This window comes from Labrus mixtus, chromosome 18 (genome assembly GCF_963584025.1).
Source record: "Labrus mixtus chromosome 18, fLabMix1.1, whole genome shotgun sequence".
In the NCBI taxonomy this organism is placed as follows: Eukaryota; Metazoa; Chordata; class Actinopteri; order Labriformes; family Labridae; genus Labrus; species Labrus mixtus.
The window spans coordinates 1898047-1924710 of NC_083629.1; the positions used below are offsets into that span (position 1 = coordinate 1898047).

The 26664-nt window shown below is 40.2% G+C and overlaps 1 protein-coding gene across 1 annotated transcript; it reads left to right on the forward strand.

The window, feature by feature from the left end:
- Positions 1-9974: 9974 nt before the first annotated feature.
- On the forward strand, positions 9975-25885 carry LOC132993155 (uncharacterized). Its single transcript, XM_061062834.1, has 5 exons — positions 9975-10188; positions 10718-11040; positions 11258-11267; positions 24760-24872; positions 25073-25885. The coding sequence occupies exons 1-5, from the start codon at positions 9975-9977 to the stop codon at positions 25559-25561; spliced, it is 1149 nt and encodes a 382-aa protein (XP_060918817.1). The 3' UTR covers positions 25562-25885.
- The last annotated feature ends 779 nt before the right edge of the window (positions 25886-26664 follow it).

A 26664-nucleotide genomic window follows, 5' to 3' on the forward strand; every position in this document is an offset into this window, starting at 1 on the left:
TGCACAGCTGATTTCACCATCAAACCCCACTCAAACATTCAAAACCTTTTAGTTTATTTCACATAGAGATGTTTTAATATATCAGTCATAATATGTCTTATACAAGAAACAATCATTTATTGAGATATAGTCTAAATAATTTAACACAGCTGATTATCAGTCTGTTTATTTGAATCATTGAATCTTCCTGTGTGACACTCCGTCCAGACATTAAGTTGTTTTTCTGATCTTTTCTTGTTGCTCTTTATTATTGTCATTTCCTGTTTTATTTTGTTACTTACCCCAGATCCTGCTCTTCATGTTTCCCGCCCTGATTAGACTCACCTGTGTCTTATTGTCTCCTGATTGTCTGTGTATTTAATCCCTATGGGTCCTTCCTCTGCTCATTAATCCATCATGGAGCGCCATATTGATTTTATTGTTAAACAAAATAAAAGCTATAAACAAACAGCTGCTTCAAATGATATTCTCCTCCATAAAGTGTGCTAATATAATTCACCATCACAGGTTGTTACACTCATATCTTTTTAAGCTGATCTGCTCTGTGAGAGTAAACTGTGAAAAAGAATTAAGGCACTGTGTGGATGTGCGACATTCCACGGAGCTCCTCTCAGAAGCCTCCTCTGTCCTCGATTCCTCACCTCCTCACCTCCTCCACAAGGTACATTCACAGCCTTGGAAGATCCTTCATCATTGGCACGGGGGGGGGAGAGATTTCCGGGTCAGTTGAAGAGTGAGGATGCGAGGACGCGCAAATAAATGCACTCATGATATCGAAACTACTAATTACACATTTAGCTTAAATCTTTATAAAATGAACCCTCTTTCTGTCACACTAACAAAAAAAGAGGAAAGTTTCCAACGCTCTTAGTTACCACAGTTTGAATAACATGTGATTTGTGTGGGACTGTTGCATAAAGGATAATAAGACAGTGCAGTCAGAGACAGACAAAACAGAGCGAGAGATGATGAGAGGAGAAAGGAGAGAATGGGAGAAAACATGAGAGAACAAAAGTCATATTCCTGTGTGCTGCATACACAGCTCTCCCCAAAGAATGCAATGTATTAAACTCCCACTCCCTGAATTAAAAAACAGACAATCCTATCCAGATGCAGGGAACACAGCCTGACAAGAACACAACCGGATTAAGCAGACAAAAGAAGAAAAAAAAAAAGGAAGTAATTATGTAACAGACAAAATGTCATACATTCACAATCTGACCTTTCCCCATATAAACAAGAGCATACAAAAATAGAACAGAGCAGGTTCAGTGTTCACTAAGGTAAAGCTCCAAGGGAATAAAGACATGTTCTCTGTCATGGGTAATGCAATTAAAATATATGTAACACAGAATATATCACACTTTTATTGTTCTTATGCTCTTCATACTTCAGGTAATGAACCCACATGGCTCATATGGTAAATTAGGGTTCATCTCTGTGTTAATACTGTTTCTCTCTCTCATTCCCCCTTTCTGCCTATTTCAGCTATTTCTGCAGGAAGTTAGGTCAGTGTCTCTTTTTCTCCTAATTGACCCAATTTCCCAACTGCTGCTGGTTCACCCCTCAGCTAACACCTACTATAAAACCTGACTGAGTGTTAAAAGTAGCATAGCCTATAGGTGAAATGCTCAGCTTATGTTATGTTTCACTGATGAATGAGCAAATTTAATTTTGTGGAAGAAAATCTGTCTAGTGAATTCACTTTGGAACAAAATTCACATTGATATGCGAATATGTGGATGAGAAACTTCAGTTACACAGGACAGAGTGTGAGCTTCTCATGACTCATCTTACCTTCTACACCACTTATGTTATGTGGTGTAATTCAAAGTTAAAGTGGCCGCGCCTGGGAATACTTGTTCCCGCATTCTCTGCAACACCCCATTATTTGTAAATTAATTATGTTCATCACTTGCAATCATAATCCCTTCAAGTGCAATGTAACTTCTGTAATGTCCTTGATCTTTGATTAATGACTACCTAGGGGATAGGAAATCTTTCTGAGCATCTAGCCTGGGGAATCTGGAGCAACCATGGCAGGGAGCAAAATGCCATGTTATGGTGACTGGGTTCCTCAATCAGTATGTTTACATGACCAGTTATGTCGTCCTACTGTTATAGCTCAGTTAGGTCATTTAAATGGAGTTCTATCCTTGTCCCAGTATACAAGCACCCATGAAGAATCCATTTATGGCTGGAAGTATGAGCAACTCCACTATGGTGGATGGCAACATGCCCGCTTTAAGCTGGTTACTATTGGACCTTCTCCCAGTTGGTTTTAATAGAATAAAATAGAATGTCTTTATTGTCATTATACAATTGTACAACAAAATTATTTGGCTTCACCTTAAAGTGCACACATACAAGCATCCACAGCTAAAAACAACAAAAGAAGAAATAAAAAAAAGGAACTCTCATTCAGGTAACATGGGCAATGTATGGTAGGAGTTATTTACAGGTAGTAGCATAACAGAATATAAATAGATATTGCAGAAATATAAAATAAATATTGCACTGTATGAAATGTAAAATATTGCAGAAATATAAAATAAATATTGCACAGTCAAATGGTGGAAAAATTGACAACTTTAACAGCTCTATACATTTCTTACATACTCTACGCTGATTACTTTTGGCACATCTGGGATGCCCTCTATCCCTCTAGGCCAATCAGAATCAAGTATTTAACAATGTCATGTAATAAAGACTTTTCTTAAAGGCTTTAAATGCGATTTTTTGATCCAGCAGATGTCGCCCTTGAGCACCAGCATGAAACCAAAACAACTTGCGCTGCATTGTTGTGTTAGCATGCTAATGCTAGCAATCTTTATTATGCTCGTATCTTCACACTGCATGTAAATTTACCTGAAATGAGCGTGATCTAGAAACACAGTTAAGCAGTGAGTACAGTATGTTATTCTTCTTTTCTCTAGTCCCTCAAATAAAGGTCCCATATTATACTTTTTCTGGTTTTATATGCTCTTCAGTGTGTTTTCCAAGTGTCCTGTGCATGTTTAGGCACATCTATGTGCAAAAATTCAAAGTCCGCGGAAACGCGGCTTCTCCTACGTCCTTCTGTTAGCTGTAGCATTAGCTGCATGTAAAGCTCGGTTCTAGCCCCCCTCAATGAAAATGTGTCAGTCCGACGTCATTGTCAGTGTGAGATCACTGATCTAAGTCCATTGGCTCGTTGTGGCAAGCCCTGCAGCTCATGTTGCACGCCCGTTAACTTCTGTAGCACGTCCACGATATGCCGTAGCCTGCGGTAGCACAGTAGTGCTAAGGTGCTAATGTTTATGCTCCCCTCGGACGGAGCCAATGGCTGCATTCCCAATATGGTAAAAGAGGCGGGACATTTCCGAGAACCGTGCTGAGCAACTGACCAATAACGACAGAGCGGATCGGCAGACCAATCAGAGCAGACTTGGCCCACGTAGGGCTCTGCAGTGTGGGCTCAGCAGAGTGTAGCTGATGGACTCAGAGCGTAGAGGGAGCAAGGAGGAGCAGTACATGAAAACAGACACTTTTTTCAGACTTTAGCTATTGTGAACGTACAAAAGTAGGTACATAGATTAAATATACGAACCCCAAAAAGGGCATAATATGGGTTCTTTAAACAACTTTTATACATGAGGGGAGGAGTCAGCCGGCCGTCCTGACGATGTAAACAAAGTGAAGATAGGACTCGGAAAACTCAGAAAGCATCACAGACAGTGGGATAAAGCCTTTAACTCCAGGGAGGGCATGCTTTGAACCAATAGTTGGTGTGGCAGAGGAGGAAAGAGGAAGGTGAAATTAAACTTAAGCCCACAGATTACGTTGTTTACCAGTCGCTGTGTACAGTAGTGTGTGCTTATACCTCAGTCTGAGCTAGCACCATGGTTTCTCGAGCTCAAGCCTTTAAAAAGCCCCCGACACAGGATCAGCCAGATGACAGAAATCAAGTTCATTTTTTTGTGTTTTCAAGCACTGAAAATTACTTTGTCACCGCTGTATGTATAAAGGTTTTGTATTTCTGTCCCTTCTCTGCAATCTCATCTCATGAATACACAGCTGGTATAGAAAGACACACTGATAATGCCCTGCATCCATTATGCATGTGTGTGTCAGTCTGCAGCCACGACTGTGTGCTTTGTGTGTGTGTTTAGTATACATATTTAAACACATAGTGGTGGGTGCATTTTTCATGGTAATGACTCTGTTCCCTTCCTGACAAACAGTTAATGTCTTCATAGACAGATTCCCTCTGGAAGAACTGGTTACACCAATGGTCCTCTTTTCGTTGTTTGTTTTGGAGAATGCAGCAGCAAGCTCCACAGATCTGCTGCATGTTCACTTCTTGGAACTTGTAATACTATATGAAAAACAGATTTTCATAATGTGGGTAATCCTATCATGGTGTTTTATTGATCGTTTATTTGTAACTGACACCTCTTACATAAGTCAGCCCACAGTACAATGACAGTTGTTTGAAAGCATTAGATTGTTATCATCTTGAGTGTTTTGAGTTAAAAACTAGATGATATTTGGTTATATGAATATCTGATGTGTTTAGACATACTTAAGATTTACCACTATTATGAATGATTAAGCCTATGGCTAATGAAAGCCTTTGCAATGAAAGGGGTCCTTGGGTTATTCAAACTGGCAGTCAAGTCCACATTCCTAGGAGAAATGGCATACTACATCTATCACCATCTGTTGTCTGGTCTAGTCTGAGTTGCAAGTTAATGTTTACTGTTGCAAAAATAAAACGTAAAGACAGAAACACAATTTCAACATTCAAATGAAGACAAACATTCCAAACTGGCAGCGAGGATGCGCTTTGGATCTCTAGAGTCTAAAATCCCATCTGCAATTACTGCTAATTGCTGTATGAGTGCTGCCAGAGAAGAGAATGAAACTGAGATATACAGTACAAGAGTACTACTTTAAGTTGAGGCCAATGTTTTTTTTTCATCATTAAAGAGGAGGTATTTTGCTATTCCATATTTCAGACATAACCATGTTTTTACAATGTTGGATATTCATACTAGACATGTCAGTAATCCCTGAGTTTTCAAAGCTCAGTCTGCAGGTTTCACACAGTTTTTTCTACCGTGGAGATTTTGTGACATCACAAAATTTACAGAACTCCTTATATGGACATGATGCTATAACACTATGTTTTCCTCCTGGCAGACTTCTAGAGAGCTGGCCACAGAAACAGTGACTGAATCAATCAATAAATAAGTTTTTAGTTATATATCATCAACTCATAACAAGTGTTATCTCAAGACACTTTGGAAAAAGCAGGTAAAAGATCTTACTCTTTGTTATTTAACTGTACTGTCAGACTGAGGCCTAGTCCACAGGTAGGCGGGTCTGTGTGTTTTGGCCTTTTGTACACATGCAAACGCCATTTTATGTCACTGAAAATAGTGATGTGTAATTCGTGAACGATTCGTTCAAAACGAACGAATCATCTGGGTGAACGAACTGAACTGAATCACTTACTGAAAAGAGTCGTTCTTTTCTCAACTTCAGTTGCGCTCTCCTCTCTCCTGTCTCGTGTCTCTCTCTCTACAGACCGTAAGAGTCGCTCAAAGCCCGCCCTCCCTCCTCTCCTCAGTCAGTACAGTGTGTGTGTGTGTGTGTGTGTGTGTGTGTGTGACTGAGGCTGGTGACTCGCAGTCTCGCTCGTTCACGTTCAGTCAGTGTTTCGTTCACTGAACGTACCGAGAGGAAGAGAGTGACTCGGAGGCGGAGCTGAGAGGAAGAGCGGAGCTCCCGTTCAGTGAACGAACTGAACGTGTACTGAACGTACTGAACAGAACGGTCGGGGAAAATAAATGTGATTGTTTTAGCAGCTTTCAGTTTGCAAACTGTAACTTTATCCAACAAAATTCTCAGCTCATTGGTTTATTATTCACCACCGGCTGTTCTCAGTACGATCGCGAGCAGAACTAAACGTTCGGCCATGTTTCAGCTTATTAAATTCTGATTCACAGACAGAGCTGCAGAGAAGTACTGAACGATTCGGTGAACGAAACTTTTGAACGAATCACTTTACTGAACTGATTCTACTGAAAAGAACTGCTTTTACCATCACTAACTGAAAATCTATCTTTGGGAAAACTCATTCCAAGATGAAAATTGTCAGGTGTTTATATAGACGGGGTCTTGCAATGTCACTGTGTGCTGGTTTCTCCTTAGTTTGACGTCATTGTGCAACGCTGTCACTTTTTGTTTACATGAGATTAGTGTGATAGCACACCCACACAAACATACACAGTTTCTCTCCCACTATATTGACGAGCAGAAGCGCCTGAATTGACAACTTTGTAAATGAAATGGTTATTGTAGAGGAAGATGTTTTCGAGAATTTAGCGTGTGGACAGGATTCTTTTTTTTAATGGAGGAAAAAATAAACGCCTACATGTGGACTTGGCCTGACACTGAACTGAAGGTTTTCACAGACACCAATGTAAAATAAATGAGTTATTTTTATTTGTAAATCAGCATAGCTACTTGAGAGGTTTCACAGAGTCAAAATACCAAACTTGAAATAAATTAAGTCCACATAAAACTTTGTTTAAGGAGATGGAATAACTCTTTATCTGTCTACATAAAAAGTTAAATATGGCTTTTTCTGGGCTGAGATCATCTTGTCATTGGTTGTTTCCAACCAGAAAGACTTGTACATAATCCAGCCGTATTGTGAGGGAATATTCTTAAAATGGGGCCTTTAGATAATATGACACAGTGAGTTCAAAGTTTGGTTTGAGGCCAGTTCCAAAGAAAGGTTCCAGCATGACATCTTCAATGCATTATCTATATAGCTTAATATATATATATTCCTTTTAGAACTGCAGCATAGTTTTAAATGTTTAATTTAGACTTGTTTTCATTATTTTTCAATGCTTCCTGCACATAATATTTGGTAACATGTCAAAATATTTCCTGATAAATGTCCATAAGGAGTAGTTGTAGATGTAAACATGAAAATGCGACATTAGATTATTGCCTGTAATTGAATGCCAGAGAAGAATTGGCTTCTGACAGAGAAAATCAATTCATCACAAACATTTTTAGTATCAGTCCTTCAAGGTGTCAGGAATGTCTTTGTACAAGGCAAACCTTGATGATACATGTATTTCTTTTTTTAATTTAATCATTATCTAACCAGGAAAAAAAAAACACTTTTATAGAAAACTTGTAAAAAAGACACACAACTGAATTGTTTTGAGCTTCATTGTAAGAACCGCTTCGAAAGAAATTTCCCAATGTGTCGGGGCAGATCCCCAAGCTCAGGCTGGGGGAGGTGATAGAGGGAGTGCTCTTCTCAGTTCAGGTTCTGCAGCCTCTGGGCACGTGGCATTAGACGCACCTGCAGCCCATCAGGTAATCAGAGCAGAGTTTACCACCAAGCAGCATCGTGAGGGGAACAGAGGCTCATGCAGCAGGACCAAGAAGTGTCACACTGATACCAACCAAGCAGCTGGGCAGCTTATTGAGTAAACACTCAAGACTTAACCAAAGGCTCACCGCTCTCTCTCTCTTTCGCTCTCTCTCACTCTGCTTTGCCCACAGGACAGTGAAGAAGCATTTAATTAATGGGATAGCATACAGCTGAAGAACCCTGACGTCAAGACACCTTAGTTTAAAGTATCTCCTAATCCCTTTAAATGTAAAAAGACAGTAAATGTTCATGATCTCTGGTCTTGTGTGTCCTATTTTAATGTGAGCTCCTCCACCATCCCCCCTGGTTGCCACAAATGACACACAAACTGTTCTCAGTCAGCATCCTCACTTTCCATTTTGTTGCTTCTCTTTTCCACTCTACCTCCTCCCCTCCCTCAGCTTTCATTTCTAGTCTCCCTCCCTTTTTTCAGATTTTTTCTCTGTCTCTTTTCTTATTTCATTCTTTTGTTGATGTGCCTCCTGATTTATGACTTTAAAATCTGTAAAAGTTACAGACCTTAGAAAATTCAAATGTTTAATAAATAAGTATAAACAGCGTTGCAGTGGTATCTGAAGAAGTGGGCATACTCTTAATTTTCAGGAACAATGTTTTTCTTTAAGTGTACTATCCAGGAGAGTATAAACAGCCTCTGTTATAAACAGTGACATGGGAAATGGATTTGAGCTTATAAAGCGCTTTTCTAATCTTACGATTACTCAAAGCACATTTACACCGCATGACACACCTACAAATTCACACACTGATGGTAGAGGCTGATATGTAGTGAGACCATCAGAAGTAACTAATCCCATTCATACACTGCTGACGGAGCAGCTGGGTTAAGTGTCTTGCCCAAGGACACATCGGACAGGTGTCAGCAGGAGCTGGGGATCGAACCCTCGTCTCTTCTGGTTGAGAGACGACTCTAACATGAGCCCATAGACTGGGGTATCATTTTGTCTAATATATTATATTTAATCAAAGTTTTCAGCTGGAGGGGTTTGTAAGCTCACATTTTAAAGAAGGAAAAAAAACATTCAGTAAGTTGATGGAAACTTAAAAAAGAGAGTTTTTTTGTCTACATTTTTAGATGAAGAATATATACTTTGTAACCCCCGCGAAGGGAAATTCAATTTTACACTCTGTTGTTGAACATACTACACACACGCACAAACAGGATCCTATGGACATGCATTAATGGAGAGGTCTCAGAGTGAGGGGGCTGCACACAGTGGACACTTCTGAGCTGGTGGGGGGTTTCAGCAAAGGCACCTCAGCAGTGCTCAGGATATGAATTGGGATCTCTCCAGCTACCAGACCAATTTCCAGATTTGGTCCGCATGGGGGCTTGAACCGGTTCCCAACCCAAGTTCCTATAGACTGATCTATACCGCCCCCTAAAACAGTTCTGTCATGAAGTTTTTATAGTTCCCGGTTAAGCTCAGTGTTTAGAACTTATGATCTATAGAGCACTCCACACAGAGGCCTTTGGTTTGACTCTAAACCTCGACCCTTTGCTGCATGTCATCTCTCTCTCTCTACTCACACTTTTTCTCTTTTCAGCTCTTTTGTCAATAAAAGGAACATGGCCAAACATATATTGTTAAAAAAACAATTGATCAGAATAATGCATACCTTAGTAATACTAATTAACATGTAACTGGTGGGGCTTCTTTTGAGATACCTGATTGATTTCTCAACAAGGTGCTGTTCATTGTGTGGTTTTTCTGGCAGCTTGTTAAACATGTGGAACCACTGACAGCTTTGTGTGTGTGTGTGTGTGTGTGTGTGTGTGGGTGTGTGTGTGTGTGTGTGTGTGTGAAATGGTGTCACATGGGAGCATTTGTCAGAACCACTTTGACAGCTCAAAGCCATAACAAAGTCAAAGTGATCAACATGAAGCTGTCATGATGCCTTTTGTTGATAATTTTAGCTGCATTATGATGAGTCATACAGAGATCAGCAAGTTGTTTTGATTACTAAATGGAATGGCTTGATTAGGAATATTTGACAAATCTTTGAAATAGCATAAACACTTTTAAGATTGACAGGATCATTAATAGTGTTTCATTGTAACTAACACTTAAACAAACTCATGGCAGCTCTCTGCTGTACCCTCCTACAACCATTCATCGTCCAATCATAGCTTAGGAACTGTTAATGATGATGATATATCATTTTGTCAAAACTGTTGAGGAAATTACTAAGAACTTGACTCCACACAATAAGACTTAGATGGCTTACGTTGATGAAAGTTTATACATAAGATGAATACTCATGAGGAGACATGATTCAACATCACACTTCTGTACTCGTGTCTTGCTCAATCACATCTGCAGAACTCCTCGAAAGGCATCACATATATCCCAAAAGATATGTGTCACATTGACCCACCTAGACTGATCTGTGACGTCAATTACATTAATTGAAAACAATGAGTAGGTTAACCGGTCTGTTATGTGATAGGTCAGATGCGCATGCAGAAACATATTTAAATAAGAGCTTTAATTGTCATCAACTCTCAGCAATGGCAGATCTGGCTCTATTAGAGGACCTCTATGCGCCCCTAAGACGGGAGAGGGTCTTTCGCGACCGCAGATATGTATTTATGGAAAGCGATGAGTGGCTACTGAGTCGCTTTCAACTGCCCAGGCATCTCCTTATGGAGTTGTGCCAAACTCTGGAGCCACATTTGAGGCGGGACACCTGGGCGCTCCAATGCCGTACCTGTGCCAGTGCAGGTGCTCTCCACGCTGGGGATTTTGGCCACCGGGACCTTTCAGCAGGAGATCGGGGATAGGTCTGGTATATCCCAGCAAACCATTAGCAGAACGATGCCAGCCGTGTGTGCAGCCATAAAGTCGTTTTCTGCCTAATACATAAGATTTCCTTACAATGACGCTCAGCAAACTGTGATTAAGAGAGGATTTTATGAGATTGCTGGGTTTCCTAATGTGATTGGTGCGATTGATTGTACCCATGTGCGTCTGAAGCCACCATCCATGAATGATTACGCATACATTAATCGCAAAAACTATCATTCCATTAACGTCCAGATAATTTGCGATGCCAAGCTCTCTCTGCTAAACGTGGTAGCCCGTTGGCCTGGGGGGACACACGACTCTTTTATAATGCAGAATAGCAGTGTGGGGAGACGGCTGCAGGGGGGCGCGCTGCAGGGTCGGAGTCATCTATTGGGTAAGTGCTGCGTTAAATTAAAATTCTACAGGCATTCATATTACTAACTGGTTGGTGTTATTCATGTACTAGGTGACAAAGGATACCCTCTCAGTGATTACCTGGTTACCCCACTGGCAAATCCTGCAACAGAGCAGGCGCGCAGATTTAACGGTGTGCACATACGCACACGGGCCACAGTGGAGCGCTGCATCGGGTTACTGAAGGGGAGATGGCTCTGCCTTGGATCAGCAGGAGGAACTCTGCTGTACACAGCGAGAAAAGTGTGTGACATGGTTTTGGCCTGTGGGGTTCTGCACAATATTGCGCAGACTAACCAGGTGCCATTTGATGAGCTGCATCCAGATGAGCCCATGCAAAGAGAGCCGTGGCCAGCAGAGCCACACATGGGAGCTGTAAGACGGAGACAGGACCTAATCCAGCGTTTCTAATATGTAAGTGAGAAATTCTTACGTTTGGCAAATAGGTTATCAGAAATAGACATCACACAATTTTCAGTCATACACTTAATTTTTTTGTTTTTTATGTTTCAGGTTGTCATTAATTTCTTCTTGCCATTAGAGAGCGGTTTATCTCTGTCATTGATCGACATATCTCTGTCTGTCTCTCCAGGACCTCTTCGGTAAGCACCACTCGTGTTTGTTGGCCAGCACGGGGCTTGTGCAGCCGACGGCTGGAGGCCACTAGTGCCTGGTGGTGAACCATGTGAAACATAAATAAAAGCATATGAATGAACTTTGCACAACTTTATTTGTTTCAACTTCCCTAGTGATTGTTTCAATCTCCATCTTGGAAAAGTTTCTCTTCTTCGTATTACGCATCTCCATGTTGTAAATTCTGGGGGCGTGGACAAGTGGAACCATGAATAAATAGGGACGTGGTATTTAAATTACGATTGTTTCCAGCCGCCACACTTATCAACACCCGGTCTTGCGTACGCTGTGATCAGGCAGATATGCACGTTTCATGCACTGGCGTACGATGATTTCTACACCCAAATCTGCGCTGGTTTTTGATAAGTGAGGGCCAACAAGTCTACCAAACATCCTTGCAGATATCAGGCAAAAACAGTTGACACTCTCTAAGCTGTACTTGGTGTTCTAATAACAACTGAACTCTGTCAGGTCTGACTGACGTGAACAGTGAATAAACCTAATGACGTCTGTACATTATAATCTAAATAACTACAGAAATTCCACCACAAAAACTAGCTACTAGTTACTGTGTGTGTGTGTGTGTGTGTGTGTGTGTGTGTGTGTGTGTGTGTGTGTGTGTGTGTGTGTGTGTGTGTGTGTGTGTGTGTGTGTGTGTGTGTGTGTGTGTGTGTGTGTGTGCGTTTGCGCTGTATGTTGGTGTGTCTCAGCGTGCCCCGCGATGCTCACGGTCATGACAGCAGAGAGGAGCAGAGAAAAGTAGCTGCAGCTACATCAAATGCGCTTAAATAGCACAGTTTCTATATATGACTTTTTGGTAAAACATTTACCCGCCCCGGTTTTACCTGCACGTCCTTGCGCGTGCCTGCACTCTCTTGCGCGCTCTCTCTCTCTCCCCCGCTCTCTCGCTCGCTCTCTCTCTCATGCACGCAGCAATTTCATGAATAAATGAAAATTTAAATACAAACAGGTCGGAAGTATACTTGGGCTCCCCACACAGGTATCGTCTATGTGTCGGAAACACTTCAATGAGATGAAATTGAAATCACGTTTCTATTTTACAATTGTATTTTATATTGACTAAACATCTCTCGATCGACTGAGAATCACTCAGCTGAGTGATTCTTAGTTGATCAGACATGAAGCAGCAGGAGCAGGGGATCGAACACTCAACCTTCCACGACAGACTCTACCAACCGAGCCCCAGCCGCCCCACATGCATATGCAACCCAAAGGGCTGTAGCAGCCCTCAGATATGAATGCAGTGTCCATTAGGCGTGCATTAGGAGAAAACAGTGAAATATCCAGCAGAGAAAATAGACTACACTCTGATTGGTTGGATTCATGTTACTCCCAGAACACAGCTATGTATAATTAAGCAAGTTAATCCAACCTCTTTGCACTCTGGACTTAACTTGGCGCCCAGATTGTAGCAACTAGCAAAATTTAGTTGGACACGCCCCGGATCGCTTTGCACCACATGTTTTGGATTGTCATAAAAGGGCCTTAGGCGATTGGCAGTGCTGTAATGAAATTACATTTTGCTCTGTTTTCCTTCTCTGTGTCAGTAGTTGCTTTTATGTAAAACATTGTTTTCTGTTGCAGCTGCACTTGTCTTCTTTATTGATCTCTCTCTCTCTCTCTCTCTCTCTCTCTCTCTCTCTTTGTGTGCGCTGTTGAATGAGCTGGAGCAAAAACAAATAGAAAACACACAAGTTACTGCAGACACATACACAGTGCAAGGGTGCATAACAAAGTTAAGTGTGCAGCCATAAATCAATGGCAGTTGTGCAGCCAATGAGCCGTTATTAAAGAAAAGAGAAACAGTGGATGGAAAAACTAAAAAGGGTAACAGTGTATGTCTGTTTTCAGCGAGCTTAATCGCTCATCTGTGCTGCCTGTGTGCAGCATATTGGCTTGTATTAAAGAGTAATTTTCCAGTCAAAGGAGAAATTTTGTTTTTGAAATTGACAATCAAACATTTCATTAAACACATTTTTCTTTCAAGCACATTTCAAATTTCCACATCACAGTGATATGTTCCTTTGTGTGTGCATGTATGAAACCCAGTTTCCAGAAGCAAAGTAAAACTCATATAACTGATCCTCAGTGTGTTCGTGTGCACACACTTGTAGCCTGATTCTCTGATATCAACACCTCATTATTCTAAGAAGTAACTGCTGCTGTGAAGCGCAATCCTCCTCTTAATGAGAAGGAAATTAATGTTTTTTAAATGGCTTACCACCACCCAGAGACAGAGGCAGAAATGAATGTGGTTATCACCTAACTATACATTCTTTCATATTTATTCAGCAGTGTTTCACAGCAGCAATAACTCTGCAACCATTGACGGGCAAAATGGGAAATTAAAGAATCACCATAAGTCATCTAAATTCCCTTGAAAACACAAACAAGAATAATTCCTGCAGAAATTAGATTTGTCTCCACGTTGAAAATGTAAATCAATGACTGGGTGTAACAGTAAAGAATGATCTAAGTTTTAGTTCCCATGTCTAGAGGGTAGCACTGTTTGAATTTAAGAATGCAGAGAGATATGTACTGAAAATCTACATCCATGTCTCCAATTTCAAACTCTGGAGCGGCTGTGGATCAGTTATAGAGTCGGTCGTCTCAACCTTCCTCGATCGCCAACTTCTGCAGCCATATGTCTGACCCTTGACCCCAAGTTGATTTTGCTGCTTCGCCACCTGCGTGTGAATGGATTAGTTAATACTGATGTACACTTTACAGAGCCATTAATGTGTGACTGGTGTGACCTGCAGTGTATAAAGCTCTTTGAGTATTTGGAATACAAGCTGAAGTCCATTTATCATACACAATTTACCAATTTGAGCTGTATGGTGGTGTAGTGGTTAGCGCTGTTGCCTTGCAGCAAGGAGGTTCCTGGTTAGCTTCAACTTCATGTGTGCGTGTGAGGACCCACAAGTCTACCTTATCATGTTGTATGCTAATCTTACAGCAGCACAAAGCTCTGATGGTACACAGCTACATATTCTCATTTGCATTCTGTGAGGGGACAACCAGACCTGAGTGAAAGCTTTATTCAGATGGTCTTGAATGTTTGTGTGAAATGGATTCACAGATATCCCTCACATGCCTGAAACACACTCTTTTATTTGTGTATTTATTTGATTAATTTGGGATGTCCCAAATTGATCATCCAGAACTGTGGCATCTTAGATTGCAGGAGAAAGAAATCAGTCTTAAAATGCTTTGAAGGAAAAGAGAGCGCTGGGTGGATGCATCCCTCCATTTTTAATCTATTTGTCACTTTGACAGGTTTCCACCTTTTTGAATATTCTCTACAACAACAAAACACAGAATGCAAAAAAAAAAACATGAAAGCTGTAAGATTGTGACTGTCATCACAGTGAGAGTGTGATGACAGGTGTGCAAAGAAGACAAAAAAAGTGACATCCTGTGGGGCTCATACTGTACGATACATTACAAACCACACAGGGGAATATGAAACATGTACGCTCAAAAACGATTGGAACATATATCTGTGAAGAAACATTTATCTTCAACACATCATCACCATCTCTCACACACACAGATACACACAGTCTCAGACACATACACTATCACCACATTCCCAGGGTCAGGCTCTGATAGTGTGTGTTTGTGTTCCTGACACCTCTTTTGATTAAAGCAGATTTCCTGCAGGGCAGATACAGCAGGTGCTCGCTTTCCAGCAGTGTAGAACCCTAAAAACACCCTGCATGTTCTCTGTGTGTGTTTGTGTGTTTTCCTACGTGTGCGTTTTATGAAAGAGATGAAATGGTTCTTTATTTGTTTCTAGCTGAATGCTTCAATCAATTCAAGCTGCTGCTACTGACTTTGTGATGGAAGTAAAAACAGTTGGATGTGTCCGTCTGTTGACGCATGTCGATCTGTAGGCGATTCCCACAGGTATGTCTGTCTGTGGGTGGAAGAAGGAAGTATACATTTAGAGCTCTCCCCTTCCCATGAATGAAACATCAAGTGTAGAAGAACATTGTGTTCAAAGAGCTTACTCAGGTATAAACACATCCTGCTGTTCTTATTGTTACTCATCAAACGTCAGGAGTGAGGTTCCTACTCCAGATTAATGGTCTCATGACTACCAGAGTAGAAGAACTCCTGTGAAGTGGGTTTCCTTTTTTAAGCTACAAGCTACTTCTTTTATATTTGCTCCTCTTTGCCATTCCAATATATATATATATATATATATATATGTACACAGAGAGGCAGAATGTGTTTTGTGCTGTTACTTACACATGTTCCCAAACCCCAGTCATCTCCTTTTGGTGGTTTTCTTGTTCTTACAGAATCCAACATTCTTATCCAAAAAAAAGACAAGAATATTATTCTTCAAATAACCTACAACAGATTGTTTTAAATGTTGTTGGAATCTAGAGTAGAAACCGTGATAAACTTAATTCATTCAGGCTTATGTGAGAGTTAACAATAATTTATTTTACAGTTCAATAAAAAGAAAAGCGGTAAGACTCTATCATGGCGACTTCACACACTCAGTGGGGTAGCGAGGCCGACAGCAGGATTGGATACCCCCCCTATGGATTCTAGACCCTGGTGGTGATGGTGATAGAAGAATGCAGGATGTGATGAGGAGTGGGTTTCTGAGGCGGTGTCTGAACCCTGCTGAGCTGGAATGGAGGTGACTGTGGTGGAGGTGAGGGTCGTAGCGATCGCACTGAAATGACAAAATGACTGGAAGAGAGAGAGAACAGGTTTAAAAATGTGACAGCAGCAGGATGATTGGTTGAGAGAGGTTGTGGCAGAATCTGGCTGTAATAATAATTTATACTTTATTAATCCCGCGAGGGGAAATTCGTTTTCACACTCTGTCTAGTAAACATGCTACACAAACATAGGCTGAAATACACACACATGCACAAACAAGATCCTATGGACATGCACTAATGGAGAGGTCTCAGAGTGAGGGGGCTGCCCACAGTGGACACTCCTGAGCTGGTGGGGGGGTTAGGTGCCTTGCTCAAGGGCATATATTGTATTGTGCACTCATAGTTCCATACATTACCTACTGCGTGGAGGTATGGGGAAACACATACAAAACCAACATTCATCCCATTTCCATGCTACAGAAAAAAGCTATAAGAATTGTAAATAGATCTGATTAGTACAAACCAACTAACGCACTATTTATTAACATACACGCTTTAAAATTCAGCGATCTAGTAGATCTACAAACTGCTCAGATAATGTACAAGGCACACAATCATTTGCTTCCCAACAGTATTCAGAGGTTTGTTTGAAACTAGAGAGAGTCGGTATGAACTAAGGGGAATACGTGTGTATAAAAAACCAAAGGTAAGGACAAACATAAAGAACAGGTGTATTTCAGTAAAAGGGGTTAACTTGTGGAATACTTATGCCATGGAATTAAGAACGTGTAGTTCACTTTCCAGATTTAAATTTTTGTTTTAAAAAAAATGGTGTTTATCAAATATAAAAGGTCAGTTTTTGATTATTTTCTGTGAGTGTGATTTCTGTTTCGTTTTTTGTTTGTTTCATTTGTTTTGTTTTGAAATAAATTCTTGGAACAAATTTTGTTCTGATATGTTTTGTTTTGTTGTAACCAAACTAGTAGTGTCTTAAATAATAAGATTTGTAACAAGGGTAGGTGTAATAAGGTAAAGATTCAGCCTACACCTTTTCGGTCAAAATGTTTTTGTTTTTTCTTGTGACCGAAATAAATAATTACTGCTACTACTACCATAATGAGCTGATCACCAGAGCAGGGAGAGGGAGGAAGTGGTAGAGAGGGAGTGGCTTAGTTGAATGAATGTTTTAGAGAATATAACCAGTCTTCCTGCTTTGAACTTAAGCTGAGCTCCATTAGTTACAAGAAAAACACACGTTATCTCTTAATGGGCAAATTTGAACAGCCCAATCACTGTATCACCTTCTTTTATTTACTTCTAAAGTGTAAATGAGTAGTGGATGTCATGGCCCTTTGATTCTCTGATCATATTGGCTAAAGTTATTTTCATTTCAACTGATTTTACTACATCTGTAGCGTTACAGACTGTAGCTTTGTAAGAAACTAACTTAGGGACTCTTAACTTTGGAATAAATTATTTTACTTAATGTTTTTGTTAAGTAATGTCATTCAACAGTCTCTCTCCCTGGTTTCCAACTCTATTGGCTGTCCTATCAAATTAAGCCAAAACAATTAAATCTTAAAGGTCACATATTGTGGATAATACACTTTACAAAGGTTTTGTTACACTAATATGTGGCCCTAGTCTGTCTAAAATACCACCATGACGTGAAAAAGCCATCCTCTCCGTCTTTTGCCTGCTCCACTTTTCAGAAAATGTGCACTCAATCAAGAATTTCAAATAAATGTTCTGGCGAGCTCTGAGACTTATTATCTTACTTGTTCAAAATGAGTATAATATGTGACCTTTAAAAAATAAAAATATAAAAAAAATTGAAACTAGTTTTGAATGATGTAAGTCTTCAGTATAACTCATCAGTTTTTATGACCTAGTGAGGTATGTATGTTATAACAGGTATATGTTGTGTTGTTTTTGATTTAACCCTGCCTGTAGTCTGATTTAAAAAAAAAAAATGCAAATTATAAAAACACAGTTCAGTCGTATCAGGAAATACCTCTTCCTCTGTATTTGGGACACACAGTAATTAAACTAAAGAAACAGAAATGAGATAAAAGAGCGAGGAAACAATCTTCTGATGCCAACTATTGGGTTTTTCAGACAAAGATTTTTGGCCACATAGGACAGGAGAGTCTCTTTATCCCCTGACTGAGTGAGGCGGGCCCCTGAGCCCACCCAATTGCATGATTCTTTTTTTTCTGTTTGTCTATTCTTGGAGCGGTATCACAGCTTCTCAGCATGCCACCATGTCCAGTGCAGAGCTTTGCTCTAATGAGATCTTAATCCACGGCCACCTCTCGGTCACGGTGTCAAAGCTGCTAGCCGCTGTAATTAACACCATCCGACACACTTGGACAGATTCAGCTTCAGTCTCACAGAGTAGGCAATCTGCCTCATCAAGGGACATCATAGTTTCCATCCAACCTGTTTTCCTGGGAGACTCACTGTTGTTTACTGCTCACATCTCCCTGAGGATTTTTCCACCTTTTTTTTATTATCCTCTTTTTTATCAAAATGTTTGTGGCACACTGTGTACAATCCCTACAATTTAAAAAGTGTATCCCGGACAAGTTTTTCAGGAAAGGAGTCTGAGCTGTGAACTACATTATTGAATCAACAAGCACAGGTGTCACACCATTATGACTCCCCATTCAGAGGGCAAAAAAGCATGTCGAGCAAACCAGTAGCTCTGGTGGCTGGTTTACTCTCTCTTACACCAGGAGAGATCTCTGTCCTGTGAGGGCTTTTGGATTTTTTGTTAGAAAATATTTTGGGGCTTTTTAGGCCTTTTATTGGAGAGACTGGATAGAGTCAGAAATTGGGAAAGATAGAGAGAGTGGTAAACCACATGCGGGAAAATAAACCACAGGTCGGATTCAACCTTGCCACCTTGGAGGACAACAGCCTCCGCACATGGCACGTGCGCACTAACTAGAATACAGGAGCCCCAAGGGCATTTTATTGCATAGGAGTAAATGTACAGATTACACCAATTCAATGGTAATGATGTTAAACAAAGATGGCCAAACTTTTGGTTGGTTTATTTTTATTTTTTAAAAGCAACCACAATGCCGCTCTAGGCAATGGCCTAGTTCGCCTTTATGGAACCCTGCTGACTGGCCAACAACACCATCTCCTTCGAGATATACAGAAGTTATACTTCTTAAGAAGAAGAAGCAAAAAACCTTTATTGGAACTTTCTCAAAACAACGTAGTAACATAATACCCCCTGATAGTTTTAGGATTAAACAGAACAAAGGCTAGTTAAATGATGTCTGTACTATCCAGCCATTGAGTGTGTCTTTGTGAAACAATGTCTGATTCTCCCTGAGTGACGCCTACACAGTGGAGACTTTGATCTGAAGATAATGAGTATTGCTGCCTCAAACAGCAAGGCCTCTCGTTGTCAAAGTGTGGTGCGACTAGTTTGTCTTAATGTAAGAATCCTGCTCTGTGAGAGAACAAAAACTAGATAAAACCTACAATCCTAATCTGTATGTGGTCACTGTGCTGTACTGGTTGGCGTTTAGTGGCAGGGTCTGTAATATAAACTCCTGGATGTTAAAATTTAATCTGCAATTTTCTGTATTTGTTCTTTGCTGGAGATGACAGTCATTTGATGTGATTAAGCTCGTTTAGTGAGAAAAAAAAAGCTGTAAATTATTGTTCTGGTATATTGTATACTTTGCTCTATGATGGATTGATACAGAACATTAACATTATGTTCTGACAGATTATGTTTGAATTGATTTTAGTTTCACTCTCTCTTGGTTAATATCAGATTTTGTGATGTCTAACATCAGCAAAGGATTGGCTTTGTTTAAAGTGGTTGGGGGTTTAGGCTTACTGAGAGTGTCTGGTTTCATCTGAACACAAATAAGTGTAGGCAACTCACACATTTTCAGTCAGGGCTGAGCGTTTGCTCATTTAGCCATGATACAATGGAGCGACCAGTGGAGTAAAAATAATCACTCATTTATTTTGTATATATAAAGGTTGGACCACCACCAGTTTAGCTGTAGCTCAGCCAAAACTAGAAGACAAATTGTGTATTGTAAGCATTTCTTCTTTAGGCTTTGCACTAAATCATTTGCATTCCTGTATGTAATTTACCTTTAAATTTGTATGCCTCTTAGTTAATGTATAGGCTGGTGAAAAGGGGATAACTTAAAGGTAATTTAAACTTCCTTTCAACCAGTTTAAAAAGACTCAGAACTTCCCAAAACATTCATTTGGAATTTCTTGCTGAAAATCTACTCTGATCCTGTATTTGATCATGCCTATAAACCCCTCTATTTCAGCCCTGCTCTGAACAGGCTGTTTCTGTGTCTGTACCTTTAAATATGTAAATGAGCTGTGTCTGACCATGCACCTGTGAAAGGGCTTGTGTGGCCTTGGCTTTCTTGTACCATGCCTGATTGTTTACGGTGAGAAGGCAGAACAATCACCTAGCTGTGGGAGTGTCACCGATCTGGGGGCGGGGTTACTTCCCTTTGTGATGTCATGAAGGGAAAATCGCCAAACAGCACACATCTTCTGAAAAGTGGAGCAGGGAAAAGATGGACTTTTCTCATAACTGGGGGGTTTGTAGACAGGCAACAATAGTAAAGTGTATTTTGCATAATATGTGACCTTTAAAAAAAGCACACACATTATTAATTTCATGAATTGAAATCCTTTTTTACTACCTCATTAGCTTCTGGCCTTAATGGGATATTTCCACTAATTTCAGAAATGTTATTCGCTGCAGGAGAGCTGATGAGCAACCTGCTGAATGGACCCAATCATACAAAGTCTTTGAAATTACAATCAATCTAATAGCAATGTTGAGATTTAATAATGGTTTTGAAGGGTAGCTATAATTAAACTCTCATTCAAATTAGACGGTGATATTTCTTATAAATGATCCAAAGGAGAAACAAATCTGTACTGAGATCCTTTCTGATGCTTAAGGTCAGTAACTCAATAACACCTATGTATTGTGACATAGACAAATGGATCTACTTTTCATTCTGTACATACTCATGCATACCTGCAACATGCAGTTTGGTCTCTTCTTCAAGGTGCATATTTATAGCTTGTCATATCCTATGTTTGTTGTAAATTAATTCACAAGCTGATTCACTTTTTTGGGATGGGAACAAATATTGTTGTTTATCCAGATCCTCTGAGACATAATGGTTGTGATGAGCCACCATAATGAACACCAGCCACCATATCGGTCCCAGGCGGCTGCAGTGCGTCTCTCTTTGCTGAAAATATATGCCTGGTTCTGTGTCTGTATAATCTGTCTTGGTACTGTCTGCTTTGACTTCTTTACTTCAGACTGCTGTGACACAATGTTTGATGAGAAGATGAAGATGCTGTGCAGAAAATTGATGCCAATTACGTCTGCCATATGGAGTGAGATGGAACATGAAAGGGAAGGGAAGGGAGAGACAAAAAAAGGAAGTTAATAAAAGAAAAAGGAGTCAAACATCACATGTCAAGTGATGACAAAAATATGGCATATGATGACGGATATATCCTGAATTAAAAATAAATGCATTTTTTAGTCTTCTATGATTGGTTAAACAGACTGACCTTATCAAAAGAAGGAAATTGTAGGTCTGCATGAACAATAGTCATTGTTAGTTAGGGACCCCTTCTATCCCTGTGTAATACAACTGGAGTAATGTCAGAAGTTGAAGTAAAAGTAAAATGAGTACTGCAAAGGTCCATTGGGGTATAGGGGAGGGTGATAAATAGGTCACACAAATGCAGGAGATTCACAGAGCAGAGTTCAAGACAATTTGAAACCATAAGTTAATGCTGACTCCTTTAATATTTTGTGCAAGGGTCTTCCCCTTTAATAGAGTCGGCAGAGTGAAAACTGACTAAGACATGTGAAGCAGACCTTTTTATTTATTTATTTTTTATTCTGCATCTGCAAGAGCACGTCCATGAGTATATGACATTCAAACATAAGATACACAATTGTATCGGACGTGGTTTTCCTCTGCGAGACTTGTCAGGAACCATGACGTGAGGTTCTGCAGACGTATTTGAGCAAAGCATGGAGCAAAGTGGTAGGACATGCCCACCCCAGCAGCTCCTTCAAGGACAGGCCCTACTCCAAGCTAAAATTTCCCTGAGATTATAACAGAGCTGGCCAATCGAAGGGAGGGCACGTGGGGAGGGGGGCCTTAAATGGACAGCAGCTGAAATGAGGTTAAATAAGGACGTTTTTGAGCTACACATCTTCCAATACTACTCAATAGGTGCCCCAGACTGACAACATTAATGGTGCAAGTGACTATAATAGATGTCCTTTAAGCTAACATAAACAGCACACTTAATTAACCCTCAACATGATCTGTTATGGATGTGTTGGTATAGCCACCTGTTGTCAGTAGGGGTACTAATTAAGAAGACTTCTTGCTGGTCATATAAAAGGGGAGAATAAAATGGTCATAGGGATTCTCACACAATCAAGTCTACAGCCCATTTTTGGTCCAATTAACACTATTCAGTAGTGGAATTAAGAGGGATAATCTACAAGTCATACTCACTGTTAATATTTAAAATACTGCCCTATTTAAATGGGAAAGAATAGAATAATATGAATGGCTATATAAGCTAATGGAAAAAGCATTGTACATTGTATTACTTGTTAATGTGTGTAATATAATTTTCACACTGTAGTGGGACTCTGGAAATTCTTTCTATGAAGATAAATGAGCTCCAGCAGAGCAGGAGCTAAAGGGCAGTTTGGGAGCTCACACACTTCTAGGATGAAATTAATTCTTTCTTCTCATCTGGAGTACCTCATGCTGTCATGATTCATCACTTCAATTTTAATCCTATCCATGATTTTTCTTCATGACAAAATGAAGATTTGACACGTTTCTGAATTGGTTTGTCAAAAATCAACTCTTTCTGTCATAATCTGTATTTAATGTGTCTCTCAGTTGGACTTTAATCAAAAGCATATTTAATACACACGCAAGCCTGGTCATATTCTATTCTCCATGCAGTGTTTCACAGGGAGATTACTCGTAGACTCTGTGCTACTCATTAAAGAAGGGAAAGTGAAAATAAAAACTAAAAGAGCTCATCATCAACAAAAGACATGAGCATAAATATTTAATACCGCAAAGCTGCTCCTTTCAGGTTTTTCTGAAACTTGGTGTGGGGGGGGGGGGGGTATAAGGTTGATCTGATATGGACAATATACATAGATAATCTCAAAACCACCTCAGTAGACTGAACATTTCAACATGGATACTAACCTCAGGGTTTTGTGCAGTATGGTTTGGATGCTTCAGGAAATGATTTGTATTTCCTTTGAAAATTCTGAAGCATCCTGTGTCTTCCCTTCCCTCTGCGCCAGTTGGTCTTTGTTCCATATGTCAAGTGTACAAGCCAAGGGGCAACCTCCGGTCTCGAAAAATGAAGCCAATGCGGAAGTACAAAAAACTGCAGTTCCTCGAGGTTCCGCTTGAGGCTGGCTGCAGAAGCGCCGGAAGTGCCATAGGCCCACAGCCAAAAAAGCCCGTTTTTACCACAGGAATTAACATGTTTACAGCCTGGTTCAAAAAACGAGATATATCTGATAAGTTGACGGCCCCTTCTCCTCACACTGTTGGGGGGGTGAATTTTTTTATAACTCATCGGATTGTTTTTTATTAAGGAAAACGGCTATGCCCATATTAGGGTTGTAACAGTTTGATTGACAGCTCTGCGCGTCGCATCTGTCTGTCGCGTCAGGAGCAGGAGCTATGTACTCAACACTAGCTTAATTCGGCTTCATCCCGTTCCCGACCTTGAACCATTAGCTTTCTTCGTCTTTTTTTCTTCGTTTGGAGTGTTTGTTTAGCAAATATCTAACGAACATATTCTAACGAATATGTCTTGCTGTGCGATTAATTGTAGTAACAGACCATCCAAGAAGTCGATTCTGCAGTTTTTTCGGTGAGTGATATAGTAGTGTTATATATTTATTGAATACTCATCGGCAGGTGTCTGTCTATTTTTGTGGGGCTAGCTTGTTTAGCGTTAGCTTGTAAACCAGCCAGCTAACTGTACAATTGGCCTCAGTGTAGCCCATTATTTACAGTCAATGGTTTATTGAATACTCATCGGCAGGTGTCTGTCTATTTTTGCGGGGCTAGCTTGTTTAGCGTTAGCTTGTTAACCAGCCGGCTAACTGTACAATTGGTCTCAGTGTAGCACATTATTTACGGTCAATGGTTTAGCCGATCTCCCATTCATGCCAAAGATGCTAAAGTTAACATCTCTAGCCAGCACTATTTAATTGGGGAAAAAAGTAATTCCGAAGAGTTAGAAATTTTAGTTGTTAAGATGTTGAAAAGAATGAGTTTGTGTGAAGCTAAAAGTTCACCTCGGTGGTTAACCACAGACTTTAAATATGATTATCCGACGTTATGATGAATGCTATACTCAACATAAATGTCGAAATTTAAAAATAAACTTTGGATATTAATTCTGCGTTAGTACTTTCCAATAATAATGTAATATGTCATTGTTATTTTTGAGATAAAGTTTAACATTAACCAGACGCAACTGAACCAAATAGGTAACATGGTTGATCTTCATTTCGACGGCCCACAAACTCAAAGTTATATTTTCTGTCATGATTTTTATAACATAAACATGCGATAACAAGTACAACTCGACGGATAGAGATCAGCTATATATTGAAGCTATGCCAAGTGTGCCATTACACACAGAGGTAGAGAGATATGAAACATAAACTTCAATCAATAATCAGTTCTAATGTTAATCTGTTTAGATAGGCTGGACCAGTGGATGCTCAACCTGAGAAGACAGAACTGGACTCCCAACAAGGCCTCTCGTCTGTGCAGTGAACACTTTGAAAGCTGTCACATCGGCACTGATTCCAGGGTATGGAGATATTTTAAATATTATTATTAACAAAGAAACGTATTGATTTAAACTGAAGTACTATCCACAATAAACTGCTTAATTGCACAGTGTAAGTGTAACACAGATGAATACAGTAAATGAACACAAAATGGATTTAATGGATAACTGCTATTTTCTGTCTAAATCATTTTTTCCCTTTTCTTTTTACATTTTAATAGGGGAGGAAATGTCTAAAGAACACCGCTGTGCCTACCATTTTCCACTTCCCAGAGGAAAAAGTGCCAGGAGGAAAATGCTTGGTGGTAAGTGCAAATGAGGTAAGTGACAATGGCATGGTTGTTTTGAGTAGTGGTGAGGAGGTTTCAGATGTAGGTGATGGTAGCAGTGCTGTAAATCTCATTGCTGATCACAGCAATGTCATGATGGAAGACATACCCCAACAAGCCTTTGTTGCTCAAGATGTCATTTATGATGACATTACGCTGACAGCGAATGCAGGGGAAGATGTTGGTCTAGGTAGCAGCAATCAACCCATACATCAGAGTAAAAATTGGACAGCATTAGATCACTGTCACATTAGGCCAAAACAGCTAAGTTTTGATCTAATGGCCGTATCTCAGGGTGATCACTCTTACGGTGTTTTTCATTCTCCAAGAACACTGAAGAGGATGGCTTCTGCTACAGAGGTAAAGCTCTGTGCAGCTTGAAAAAAGCTGAGGTTGAAAGTCCAGCACACAAGAAGATTGAAGGCAAAAGTTTCTTCAATGAAAGGTTTAGTCAAAGTGCTTCAGAAGAAACTTCTAATTTCATCGGAATGTGCCTCTCTTCTTTCTGATCTTGAAGATGTTCCAAGAGAGATCTTTCAAAGACTAAAAAAGAAGAAGTCTGTGTTTTCAGAGAATCTGAAACAATTCGCCACAATACTGCACTTCTACTCTCCGAAAGCCTATGACTATGTCAGAGAGAAATTTCTTTTGGCTTTGCCTCATCCACAAACCATGAGAAAGTGGTATAGTAGCATCTCGGCAGATCCTGGATTTACTGTTGCTTCTTTCACAGCTTTAAAAAGTCATGTTGCTGATCAGAAAGGATTAGGTAAGGACACAGTTTGCTCATTGATGATGGATGAAATGTACATTCATAAGCAGACTGAGTTTGGGGGGGACCAAATTCACGGCTATGTTGACATCGGAGCTGGTGAAATTGAAAACGTAATTGCAACACAAGCATTGGTCCTCATGGTTGTTGCAGTTAATGCATCCTGGAAGATTCCCATTGCTTACTTCCTCATCAACAGCATGACCGGACAAGAGAGAGCAAACATTGTCCGAGAGAGCCTAGTTAGGCTTCATGAAATCGGTGTTAGGGTTGTCTCATTGACATGTGATGGACCATCTCAAAACTTTGCAATGGTCAAAGAGCTTGGTGCCAAGTTGGACCTCATGGACATGAAACCTTTCTTTTTCCATCCTGAAGATCTCACACAAAAAGTCCATGTTCTCTTGGATCCATGTCACATGCTCAAGCTTCTTCGGGAATGTATTTTCAACAGTCAAGGTTCTGGTGAGAGAAGATGGCCAGCAGATAAGATGGCAGTACATCAAGGAGCTTAACAAGCTTCAGGAGAAGGAGGGTTTGCGCCTTGGCAACAAACTGAAGATGGCACATATTCAGTGGCGCAATCAAAAAATGAAGGTACAACTTGCAGCCCAACTCTGTGTGGTTGATGCCATTGAGTATTGTGAGAGGGGGCTTAAATATCCCCAGTTCTTTGGATGTTCAGCCACTGTTCAATTCTTGTGCACCATTG

Bases quoted from the DNA above. Each gene is read 5' to 3' on its own strand.
- LOC132993155 (XM_061062834.1), top strand. From the start codon at position 9,975: ATGGCAGATCTGGCTCTATTAGAGGACCTCTATGCGCCCCTAAGACGG. The intron at 10,189-10,717 runs GTGCTCTCCACG...TTCATGTACTAG, and splicing joins CCGTACCTGTGCCAGTGCAG to GTGACAAAGGATACCCTCTC. The intron at 24,873-25,072 runs GTATGGAGATAT...ACATTTTAATAG, and splicing joins ACATCGGCACTGATTCCAGG to GGGAGGAAATGTCTAAAGAA.